The sequence below is a fragment of the Cupressus sempervirens genome, chromosome 2, assembly GCF_028749045.1.
Source record: "Cupressus sempervirens isolate cs-2001-9-10 chromosome 2, ASM2874904v1, whole genome shotgun sequence".
In the NCBI taxonomy this organism is placed as follows: domain Eukaryota; kingdom Viridiplantae; phylum Streptophyta; class Pinopsida; order Cupressales; family Cupressaceae; genus Cupressus; species Cupressus sempervirens.
The window spans coordinates 95,468,715-95,481,948 of NC_143119.1; the positions used below are offsets into that span (position 1 = coordinate 95,468,715).

Sequence of the window (13,234 nt, forward strand, 5' to 3'; positions counted from 1 at the left end):
TTTAAATATCCACTTAGAAGAAACAACAGATTTTCCCTCAAGCCTTGGAACAATTTCCCAAACATCATTCTTAATAATGGATTGGTTTTCTTTTGTCATAGCATCCTTCTAAGTTGTATGTTTAATAGCATCTGAAAGATTGGTTGGTTATGATTTAGATAAATCACTCATGTTTGCAGCATAGCTAGACAATCTTTTGGATCTTTTGCTTTCTCTGAAGGTTCCTTCTGGTGCAAAGAAGTCCTATGCTTCTTCTATAGTTTTAGAGGCCCAAATTGGTGTTTTCTTAGGATTTTGAGTTTCCTTAAGATTAAGCTAATGAATTTCATCTTCAATTTCTTCAATCTTCTCCCTCTGAAACTCAGGTTCATGATTTTCTTCAAAACTAGGGTATATGTAAAGGATCTTCAGAACTTAGCTCTTTTGAATGCTAAATCTTCTTCAAATATTACATCCCTACTAAGTTCAATGTGTTTTTGACCAGGTATGTAAACTCTATATGCTTTTGAGGTTTCACTATACCCGACAAAAATGCCTTTCCTTCTGGAAGGTTCAAACTTAGTTCTCTTTTCTTTTGGAACATGTATGTATACAAGGCACCCAAATATTCTAAGATGACTTATATTTGGTTTAACCTTAGAAAAGACTTCTTCAGGAGTTTTACCTCTAAGGTGGGAGTGAAGACTTTTGCTTTGAATATAGACTGCAGTACATGAGGCTTCTGCCCAAAGATAAAATTCTAAGTTTAGATCAAGTATCATAGCTCTTGTTGCTTCTATAATTGTCGTATTCTTCTTTTCTGCTACCCCATTTTGCTGAGGATTATAAGGAATAGTATACTCCCTCTTAATTCTTGCTTCTTTACAAAAATCTTTAAATATATCTAAAGTATATTCCCCTCCATTATCAGACCTAAGAGTTTAAATTTTATGTCCTGATAGGTTTTCAGTTAAGGTTTTGAATTCTTTAAATCTCTTAAGGATTTCTTGTAATTCTTTACATTTTAAGAAGTAAATCCATATTTTCATAGAAAACTCACGTATAGAAAGTATATAGAACAAAAATCCTCCAAGAGAAGGAACAGAAATGGGTCCACATAAATCTAAGTGGACTAATTCTAAAACATTGTTTGATTTTCTAGTGCTCATTTGAAATGGACTTTTGGTGTTTTTACCTAGTGCACATCCTTTGCATATGCTAGAATGATCTTTATTTAATTTAGGTAAACCTTTAGCCATCTTCTCCATAGTCGATAAGGCTTTAAAGTTTAGGTACCCTAGCCTTCTATGCCACACTTCGTTTATATCAACAGCTTCATGGATTAAGGCTAGAATAGGTTCTATATTTAATTCATACAAGTATCCCTTTCTTTGACCAATCAACTTTGATTTTTAAAATGAAGAGTTCTTAGACCAGGTCATTACTTTACCGTCCATTAATGCAACCTTATGTCCATTATCTTCAAGTGTTGAAACAAAGATTAGATTCCTCTTGATTCCTAGTACATAGAATACTCTTTTGAGATGAAGAGAAATATCCGACTTTAGTTTCAAGGTACAATTCCCAATTCCTTTGACAGAATGAGTAGAATTATCACCTATGGTAAGTTGGTCATTAACTTCTTCTGATATCAAGTCTAGTACTTCTTTGTATCCTCTATAATTTGTCGAGATGATCCACTATCAATTACCCATGCCTTGCTTGATACTTCATTTAATAGTGTTGAATACAATACACGTTTCTCAGGATCATAGTTTTCCTCTTTCCTAGTAACGTTTGTACAGTTTACTTGTTACTTTGTATTCTCTGAGCAATTTGCTTTATAGTGTCCAAATATCTCACATTTAAAGCATTTTACTTTGGATAAATCTCTCTTAGGATTGTCATTTCTTTGATGAGCCTTCTTCTTCTTGAAGTGCTTCTTCTTACCTTTGCAAGAATTTGTGTTCAAACATGAAGTTCTTCATCTCCAGTTTTCAATTTTCCTCCTTTTTTGAATTGCCAAGATTCTTCTAGAAGTCAATCTCCTTTAAGTCTGTAGAAGTCTGGAAGTTTGTCTCTAGCACTTACTCCTTGTGAGAATGTTTCCCATGAATCCGGTAACCCATTTATAGCCATAAGTGACAACTCTTTTTCTTCAATTATGTTCCCTATACTTGCAAGTTCATCACTTAGACTAGCAACCCTTAGAAAGTATGAATTCAAAGATTCTCCCTTCCTTAATTTTATATGATTTAGTTGCCTTTTTAGTGCAAGGGTTCTAGTTGCATTGTTAACCTCATGCATTGAATAATGCACTCATCATATTAAATGTTGTCTGATATTTCATTAGCATAGGTACTATTTCATTTTTAACTCCATCCAATATGATTTTCATGGCTTTCTTGTTTCCTTTAATCCAGATAGTTTTATTTGAATCAGCATCAAGTTGCTTGGATTCCTTAACAACAAACTGTATTACATCATTGTCTTCAAGAGTCGTCATAATTTTGAATTTCCATGCAACGAAGTATTTTTTTCTATGAAACCTGTCTTCAAGGTTGATTGCATTGGACATTGAAGGTAGAAGGATGTTGCTTAGATATTTTCAAATCTGATTATCAATTTGCAAAGCCAAGGTTCGATTACCAAAGCTCTAATACCATGTATGTTTTCTGCAAACTCTGATTAATCAATACTAATAAATACCTTTACTCTTGCCGAAGATGGTCCTTATATATACCGGGCAGTATATTAAGTGTTCTTTCTATGATGTATAGTTCTACAATAAAATGTTTATCTCCGCTATAAATTGTATAAGGCAGTAAATGCTAAAGGAGCAGACTTGTATTTTGATGTGTGTCATTTATCCACATTCACAACCCATATATAAGGACATGTCCCTCTCTAGGTCGGCCCTATACAAATTGTATTTCATAAGATTGGTGTCTCTTATGGATGGCAATTAGTTAGTAATTAAACTAACTATGTTTATGCAGTTAGACTTTAACAAAAGTGCCCCAAGGAGATGCCGATCATAATGAAGACAATAACCAATTATATAGGCCTGTTCATTCAGGGATATTTCATGCATATATTGGATCTGTTCAATCTGCAGATTCAGATTGGTATGATATCAGAGTTACCTTTTATAAAATTAACACCTGGAACCACTGTCAACAATCAAACATATTTAGATCTAAGCTCAATGCCTAGAAATCAGCAAGGTATGGCAGCAACAAAAAACTGATGTCAGCAATCCAATGGCCAAGGCAAAATCCGTGAAACTCACCCGCCATGTGAAATGAACAAAAGCAAGATGTGATATCTATGCAAGTCCAATGATATAAACAGCAGCAAAAGGTCTAAAACTCTAAGCACATCACTTGTTTTGGCTGGAGACATTTATAAATGGCCGTGTGCAGAAGTTATAAAAATTGACAATCAATTATTATAGCACTTCCAATCCTAAAACAGCAGCAACAAAACCTCTTCAAAATCTATCAACCAGTCAACTGTACAGTGACACTTGGGAGTGCAACCCTGGTTGGAGACATCAAAATATTAGCAGATCAAATACAGGCACAACCCTAGAATACTAAAATACATCAATTATGATGTATAAATCAGTGATTCAAGATAAGCATCAAATATTTGCTTGCCCATGCCCCTATCAATCAGATCGTCAACAAATCTGCACAAGTGTGATTTGTAATGTCCCCTTTTTCTGAGTGGTTTTCTGAAAGTGTTGACTAACGTATTTTCATTCCCAATGGAGTATAATAAGAAATTATAACTATAAGGGAATAAATGATCAAGTTAATGATTATAAAGTTGTCTTAATAAATTAAATCGTGATTATAAAGTTGTTGCTGACAAGATAGTATCAAGTGAGTCCAAGTTCCTCCATACTTTTTTAGATCAGTAGTTAGAAGTAGAAGTAGAAGAAGTTTTAAAATTATGTTGAGAGTTCAAGCGATAGAAAACCCAAATATATTTTCATTGCACATTGTGAAGCCAATCTTTAGAGTCCAAATGACAAGTCTTGAGAAACAATGTATGTCCCCTTACTTGTCCAGCAAATCACATCATTTCAACTGAGCTAGTATCCACAATTAAAGAAATCTTGAATTTATCCCATGTTCATACTTTGCAAGCTTCACATAAGAAGTGACTTTATTCAATAGAGGATTGAGAATATAGTGTTTCACTTTAGAACATATGAAATTCAATATGTATGTTGTAGTGGAACAAAACTTGTATCAACATATCCCAAGATAGAAATTGTGAGATTCTCCTTTCTTGGAGCTCACGTTGAACTAAAGAATGTGTCATATGTCATAATCATTACAAGATGCTCTATTATAACATTTTGGACCCTAAATGAACAAATAGTTCATATGAATAAACTCATGAACGGAGTTGTATACGAATAGGCGTCTGTGCAAGTAGACTGAATGTACGAATTTATGATCCTCCAGCACCACACCTTTTATATGCCCCACCACACCATTGGCCTATTTTTGGAGGCTACACTGCAGCAGATTCCTGTGGATGAGTTGGAAGAAGTGCCCCAGGGCAAATTGGCAGTCGAAGAGCCTCCAATCTTATACTAGTGGTATTTGGATATTGGAGGAACGATGACGTGTCAAAAGAGGCGTAGGCAAGTAGGGGTAGAATATGACCCCAAAGATATTGATATAGTGGCAAGGAAGTTACCATAGCAATCTAGTAACAACTCGACAGCAAATGATAGCGATACAATAGAGGATGAGTCTGTGATGGATTCCACTTGAATGAAAGCTACCCCATTAGTCCAGTTCGTATCACCTCTTCTATGGTCCTCAACACACTTGACTCCCACGAGGATGGCGAGTACATCTCTGTCCATTTTGGCATTTGGAGCAGAGGTCGTCACACCCTCAGGAGTACTTAAGTCCGCTGAGGGCGAGGCCTTACCTACATAGGAGGAGGTTGTGGGTCCTTCCGAGGTGCCCACAGCAGAGGTTGTACAGGAGACTAGAGTTCTAGGATTGGAGAAGGGGAATGTGATGGGTGGAGAGCAGCGGGCCAAAAAAGATATCCTAGAGGGCCCAATTCATTTGGACATAGTGGGGTCCAATGTCGTAGTCACTATTGATATTGAGCTTTTAGATGATCCACCACACTCAACAAGTCCCTCGAAAACAACCATGAGCTCTTCACTTAAACAATAGTTTGGGATGTCACTTTTGTAACCAATCGGCACAACAATTCTTTTTCCACGGCAAGATGAACCTCTAGAGATCATGCACGTAGAGGCCACAAACCCACTAGGAGGGGAGCACGTAGAGCACTTGCCTATGTAGAAGGACACGACAAAAGAGTTGGGTTATCAAGCCAGCAGTACATGAGGCAGATGAGACCCCAACCGTGAGTAAGGTCATGCACTTCACTAAGGCAAGGATGCAATTGGAGGAAGATGAGGTAGAGGCATTTTAGGAAAACTTGGTTACTAAAGGTCATCAAATAGTGGTTATTGTAGTGACTCGGGTCGTGAGGGGTGTGACTACGGACTTACAATGTCTCCTTACCATTGTACTACAAGATTGTCCTGCAGCTTTTGTATAAAGTTTTGAGAAGGGGTCGTCACCTACTGAGGAGACCCTACTGATGTTACAGACATGGGTTGTCCCCACACCAGCAGTGGAGAGTGAGGTACAAGCTCTTATCCGCTAGATAGAGCAGGCTTTCTGTAGGGGGTACTATGCTTTGAGGCATTCAGAGTATGTCTCAATTGGACATGAGGCTAGATTGGTGGATACACAAAGAGCTCAGGAGGAGCTAACCACCATGTTCGAGGCAACAGAAGAAGACTTATATCAGTTTACCTAGGAAATGGAGGTTGAGAGGGCAGCACAAATGGCTATTGAGGTTAGACAAGCTAGAGAGAACTTATTTTAAGCAGTAGTTAGCAGCGGTTAGTACTAAAAGGCAGACTTTATAGACTAGCCTAGTTTGAGTTAGAGAGGAGGTTGATGAAAAGGAAAAAGAGCTTTGAAAGGTTGCGGTGATGGTGAAGTTTGCCCTGGAGCTATAAATGGTTGTTGAGCGCAAGCTAGAGGTGAGGACTGCACAAGTTTATGAGCTACGTGCTCAATTGGGAGCTTCCATGGTGCAGCCTGTCTCTTCTACTGTGGAATGGCTGAAATCCTCTTTAGGGACACTTCATATGCCCCCTTCTTAATCATAAATTATGTAGTTGTCATTAGTCCCATTGTTGTTTGTCACCCCGGACATTTTGGATGTGTTCGTCTGGAGATGACTTTATATTTTTGGGGGGATCATGTTGTCAAGAAACTTGGGTAAGTTATACAATTAGTAAAATTGAGGAAGTTACAAGGGTGTGACAGTTTGCCTCACATTCCCTTCAGAATTATATGTATGAACTCTCTTCATAGATTGAGATATGAAAATATGAAGATACTTTTGTATATGGTGATCAATGAATAAATAAAATGCCATTGAGTTCTCTCTATATTATGTGTTAAATACCTTATTTTTGTCTGTATGCAATAAGTTACTCTTACCCCCACAAGGGTAAACAATCATTCTTACTCAAGGTTTTCGATTTGTGTCAAATTCCATCCCATGTCAATGTGTTAAGTGTTTGCACAACCATCATGCATTTCCTTCCTGTCAAACTACCCAAGTCTTCCTACTAACATATGACAAACCTTCATTGATATAATATCACATAAGATCTCATCATCATAATCTCCTATCATAAATTTGACTTAGCATTGTTTATTCATCAAAACTTTTGGTCATCATGCAAAAAAGCAATCTAATATGGATCTCTATTTGCAACTTGCTTACCATTTCTTATGAAACAAGATTGTTTGTACTAGCTACATCAATAATGGCAATGCATACTTTGTCATTATACTTAGAGATTGTCTGAAATAAACTTTTCCTTTAAACTGATTCATTTCTTGAATTCATCATAACTCTTATTGAACCAAATTTGCTTACCACAGTGACAGTTTCAAAAAAGGATACATGTCCCTTTCTCACAACGATTTGAGTGGAAGGTTAGTAAGTAGTCCACTTGATTTCATTTTTTATTGTTTTTCTTGTTTATTAAATCAAAATTGTGTACTAAGACCTAATTTCACTTAGTTCTTGTAGGTTGCTCACAAATGTAGTTGATAGGACAAAAGAAGTGGTGGGGGAACAAAGAAAAGAATGGAGAAAATATGGCTGCACCATTTTTTCCAAAGGGTGGACATGTGGCAAAACCCACACCATTATTAATTTTTTGGTTGCTTGTAAGGATAGTGTGATGTTCTTGAAATCAATTGATGCCTCCAATAAGGTGAAAAATGCAAAAACATTGGCATTAATGTTGGAGAACATTGTGATCAAGGTGAGAATAGAGAATTTGGTGCAAATCATCATAGATAATGCAGCAGCATATGTAGCAACCAGGAGAATCTTCCAAGAAAGGCAACCTACTCTTTTTCGGATACTTTGTGTAGCACATGTCCTTGAGCTTCTTTCGGAGGACACGGGAAAACTTAATTAGGTGACTCCGTTTGTGAAAGATGCAAGGTGGATAACAAAATATATTACAATCACCCTTAAGTTCTAATTTCATGAGAGAGCACACTCAAGTGAGAGATTTGGTGAGAACCAGTATCACAAGGTAAAGAATTATTTTCTTCACGTTGCAAGGCATTCTTGGTGCATTGACTTCTTTGAAACATTTTTTTGTGAGCCAACAATGGCTAGACTTACCTTATTGAAAGAAGGATGAAGGAGAGGTTATCGCATACATACTCTTCAACAACCGTTTTGTACAAAAAAGTTGCAGAGGTTGTTAAGAACTTAAGGTAACTTCAAAACTTGACTTTTTAATTATTCTTGATTCAAGTCTCTCACTGATAATTTGTAACTTCATTAATTAATCTGTTTGTAATTTGTGCTTTTCAAATTTAGGTGTTCCAGCCCTTAGTTAGAGTTATGCGCTTGGTAGATGCAGATCAAACCCCAATAGGGTAATCTTTATGAGGCTATGGATAGGGCCAAGGAGTCAAAGAATATTACTACATAGGGGATAGACTCAAATTTGATCCCATCTAGGAAATTATTGATAGGAGGTGGAACAATCAGCTCCAACAACTCGTTCATTTAATAAGGTACTTAACCCCCATTTTTCAGTTCAACAATTCTTACTCAGATCCCAATTGAGAGGTCACGGAGGGCCTCACTGCATGCATTCAGAGGATGATACCTAAGGTTGAGGATAGAGACCTCGTTGCGGCGGAACTCCAAAACTATGAGGAAGAAAAGCGTAAACTATTCTCTTTAGAATTGGCAAAGAGAGGAAGAACGACTCAAACCCGGGGTATAACTTTTCCCATTTCCATTTTCAGGTCTAAAGTAATTAAATTGATAAAATATTTTTTTGTTTTTCTCTTTGCTTTCTAACTTTTCAAAATCTTATTTTACAAATGCTAGGTGGCAAAGTTGGTGTGGAAATACCACACATCTCAAAAAACAATTGCCTAAGAATCTCATGTCAGCCTTGTAGTTCATCCAATTCTGAGCACAACTAGAGGTTGTTTGAGGCCATCAACATGAAGAAGATGAATTAGTTAGCTCAAAAACATCTCAATGACCTTGTCTTTGTGAAAAATTAAATTTAGCACATAGGGAAGGCACAAGATGCAATGGTTGGTCCAATAAATTTGAATAATATACCTCACAGTGATTGGGCATCATAGGAGCAGCCTCCATTGTTTACAGAGGAGGATGTAAACAATTTGGAGAGGCGGGCTATATAGAAGGGGGGTGGATTTGGTTTTACACTAGATGACGCTGAGGAGGATGAGTCAAATGAGGAGTCACCGCTAATGCCAGCAGAAGTTATAGGGAGAGCTACATCCAGGATGGAGGACGAGTCATAGGTTGAGTCAAAGATATCAAGCGAGCAAGCACAGTCAACCCCAATGTTGGCTTTTCGGACTAGACCCTCTAGTTCTAGCTCTTCCTTAGCTTCTACTAGGCTGGGAAGACGAAGATGTATTTGAAATGATGTATTTACTTTTAGTTTTACAAACAATATATTATTTTGCTTCCAACCATTGGCATTCCTCAAGAGAATGTGATTTTATGCCCTCTTTGCATCAAAATATATCTAGACTCAACTTGTTTCTTTTTGTGTTCTTATCTATTGCTTGATTGGATGCATCATCTCATTGAATTTCACAAAATATATATATATATAAGCAATGTTTTAAGCTCAATAGATGTCTGCAAAGAACTGGCTGAATTCTCACAAACTTTTCTGGCCTTGGCAAATTTTTGGTTTTGGCAAGTTTTCCAAATATGTTTTATACCACACCCTTGCTTCATCAATTACAAATTGTACAACTAATTTCGTGAGAACATCTTCATCCTCAATCTCAAGACCATCAATTAGATTTAAGAAAGCTTTCTCATATGATCTTCACTGAATAATGTAATATGTCCAAAAACCAAACCAAGGCAGTCCTTATTTCAATTTGGACTACATTTGGATACACAAGAAACCTCATAAGTCAAGTTGTCTGTACATTTCTAAAACTAATGGCAACCGAGCAAGAATATGACCCTAACCTTCCATTGTCGCATTGCATTCTGATCCACCAAGCAATAAGAATAAAATGGTAGATATTATTATGGACATAAATTATCTACTTATGGTTACATGAGGCTGCGTCTCATATCCATAAACCACCCATCACCATCCCCATCCAATTTGTATTTCTGAAATGTTGAGATGTAAGGAAACATACTCTCTTCATACTCCATTGCCAAAAAGTGCAGGAAACACTTGAAAATGTACCCATACATTTTGGAGCAGTGTTCTTAGGACAAATATCTATCCCCAAGATGACTCAGGGGCATAGAAGACCTCCCTTGCAACTAGGGACACTTCCAGCACTAAAAAGCCATGAAAATAATTTATTTTCCATGCACGCAACATGGTGCACCATAAGCGTGTGATCTTCAAGGTCCTAAATTTAGCAAACCGGAGGATAGGTTGCATAAGGGATGCCATTGGACAGAAAAAACCATTAGATGGCGAAAATTTCATGGCAGGGACACACTACAATTAAAAAGAACTTGTCATTTGATTGCTCTCAGATGTTCCCCCACTATAAAGAGGAATCAATCCACCTATGGTTTCATCCACAAACATCACGGCAAGCAAACTATCAAAACAAAATAAAGAGTTTATTGCAGTTCACAGTTCCTTGAGACTTAAGGATCCATAGACTATCAAAAGACTCCATTAACGCAATGGGATGTTGATCCTGGAGATACTGGGCAAGTTGTTGAGGAGGTACAATCAAGACTAGTGAGGCTACCATTTGATGATGCCTATTGCTAAAGGGGGATAATTACTCATACAGTTCTGAATCTTTGGATATTGATAGCCCAAATAAGGCTTAGTTTCATAGGTTGTAGCATATCATAATTTGATGTTTGAGCCTTGTGGATATATGTTTGAGATTTTTTTTTACTATTATCTTTTTCTTATTGATTATTGCCACCGCTCTCTCTCTCAATTGTATATAAGCATATTTTGAAAAAATCATGTACATATATATATATATATATATACACACACACTAGTGTCCCCTATGTTTAGCTCTCTACGGAACATCTATGATTGTTGTCCTCAAAATACCATTCAACCTTGTTTCCACTAGTAATTTTAAAATAATTATTATTTATCTCAAATATTAAAACATAGGCCACATCCCTTATATCACTCCTTTACTAAAATGCTCTCTTTATAAACTACAATAAAGAGTGAATTTATAATACTAATGTCATTTTCACAAGCGGCAAGTTTTATGGTAAGAAAACTTAGACACAATAGATCATCAGCTCTGTTCATTGGTACGTCTCTTCAGAACAGATATATTTGAGAAAACAACATAGAAAAAAATTGATATTGCAAGAACATGATTTTGCAATGAAAGATTCCAAAGCAAACATTACCTTACCACCAGGAAGCAAGAAAGTGATACCATGCAAGTCGAACCGGGGGAACAAATGAGCTAGAAGCATGTGACCAGCTTCATGTACAGCCAGCAATCTTTTATGCTCAAAGGGGACCTGCTTTCAATAATGAATTATTGTTTTACACAAAAAAAAACTGAGTGCAATAAAAGCATACAATATTGTCAACTGAAAAGCCAGCTGTGGGTTTTCATGCAGAAATTAGTATTTCCTTCATAGTATATTGGTAAGATTACATGATAATAAATTACTAATGTTGCAAAATAAAGAGTCATACCTTCCTTGCATACATCTCTTGCTCTTCCTCTGTAACAAGCAAACCCATGTTTTCAAATAATCGTTTATCCAGTGCATCAATAATATCTTGTTGGCATATTTCCTTGTGACCCTTCCTTATCTACAATTTCCATTCAAAACTAAGAATCCACAAGGTAATCTAGAAACAAAAGACTTCAAAAGGATAGTCATGACAAAAAACCACCATGCATAAATCCAAATTTGATGATGAACAAAAAAATATAGAAGATTGTATTAATATCTATGAATAACCAAAACATACCAATTGCAATAAAAAGAACAGAACGAACAATTAAAATGGTATAACAAGTCCCTATTGTGCATCATCATTCTGGCGTAGACATTGAAAGCGGAGGTGTTTATGTTTCAATGCCAAGGACAAAGACATTGAAAACATAGAAGAGTGTAATATAGCGAAATAACATGTAAGATAAACAACAATCATTGATATTAAATTGAATATTATACACTACTAACAAATGAAGGACCTTGGGATCCTAATTGTAAACGTCCCTCTAATTTTCAACAAATCCTGTCTAACTAGAGTACAATTTCAAAATGAAATCCAATGATAGGCCAGTCCACATAAAGGGGAAAAAAATCAAATTTAAAAATTGGCATGGGTACAATATCATGTATAAGTTCTTGATGGAAGCAAACATTATACAGGTTAAAATCCCTTGCAGTGATAATGGTGAAAAAGAAAAAATATAACAATGAAGCAAAAGTGGTTTACAATAAACTGTCTCCTAAGTGACAGGAATGTAATAGAACTTCTGAATTCTCAAGAAGTTGCATTGTTTCAAAGAGAATACAATTCTAAGCACTAGAGTATTGCGGATCTAAACTGATGTTACGTGTCCCTTTTTTCCAATAAGTTCATTTGATGTCCCCTAAAACACATTTCCCTTAGAGAATAGTACTAGCGAAATGACATTAGAACCATTGAATTATGCTTTTCATGTCTTGATAACATGTTTTATAAAGTGGGTGCCTAGAATGGCAAGGTCTTGGTAATTAAACAAAACATTATTTAATCATCCCAGATGTATTGGAGGCAATATGACAATTTTCAAAAAGAATTTATTTTGAAGGGAAAAGTTTGGAGCTAAGGGGGCTATATCAACAAGCCTTTTGTCTAAAGGATGCACACTTAAGTAATTATCCTATTTCCTCAAAAATGGAAACAACATGATTTCCATCACTAAATTAGCAAACGCAAACCCCAAATTCAAAGTTGTACAATCCCATCCAAAGATTACATTTGTGCTTCAAAGTTGCATATTATACAGGACTTTGCTTGTGGAAATATTAATTGTTTTGGCTTGATCTCAGCATACACTATTTATTGTTATATTTAATAATTTTAATTAACCAACAATGTACTAATTATTCCTATTAAGTTGTTTGTCATTTTGGGGTAGTTAACAGTGTCTGTTGGTTGATGATTGTATTCCTCTTAACAAACTTCAACTTCTTTAATATGTTGTGTATTCTCAAGAAACCTAGTATGATATAGTGAGATCAACTATAATCCTTGGCCGACCACCTCTAGTCTTCTTCTATGCATTAATTTCAAGAGCGAGAAAAGTCACAACACAAAAAATTGTCCAATGCATACATAGTGTTGTTCGAAATAATTATAATGTCATCAAGTATGTTGTTAAGTTGTTACGCATGTCATTGGGTTATCATAACCGAGTGGTAGGCAATTATGGGTTGCAATGGTTCACCACGCATCCCCTTGGGGTTCATATATATACTCTTTCCGATGGAATATATCATGATCATTTTATGGAGTTATAGTATATTGTGAGGTCTAAACACTTGATGTAGCCTTATTTGGCATTAATGAAGAAGTTGGCAGTTCTTTGGTATTGCATTGTTTTCTATTGTATTA

General features: G+C 36.0%; 1 protein-coding gene across 3 annotated transcripts in view; it reads right to left on the reverse strand.

The window, feature by feature from the left end:
- FTSH12 (FTSH protease 12) overlaps positions 1-13,234 on the reverse strand; it is a 330,913-nt gene that overhangs the window by 101,480 nt on the left and 216,199 nt on the right. For all 3 annotated transcript variants that reach the window (XR_016359778.1, XM_089812775.1, XM_089812774.1), the window contains exons 12-13: positions 11,315-11,434; positions 11,017-11,133 (exon numbers count right to left, since the gene is read on the reverse strand). Coding sequence is in view for 2 of the 3 variants with exons in the window: in XM_089812775.1 (XP_089668901.1) it covers positions 11,017-11,133; positions 11,315-11,434 (237 nt within the window). In the remaining variant the exon portion in view is untranslated. The remainder of the gene's footprint in view (positions 1-11,016; positions 11,134-11,314; positions 11,435-13,234) is intronic.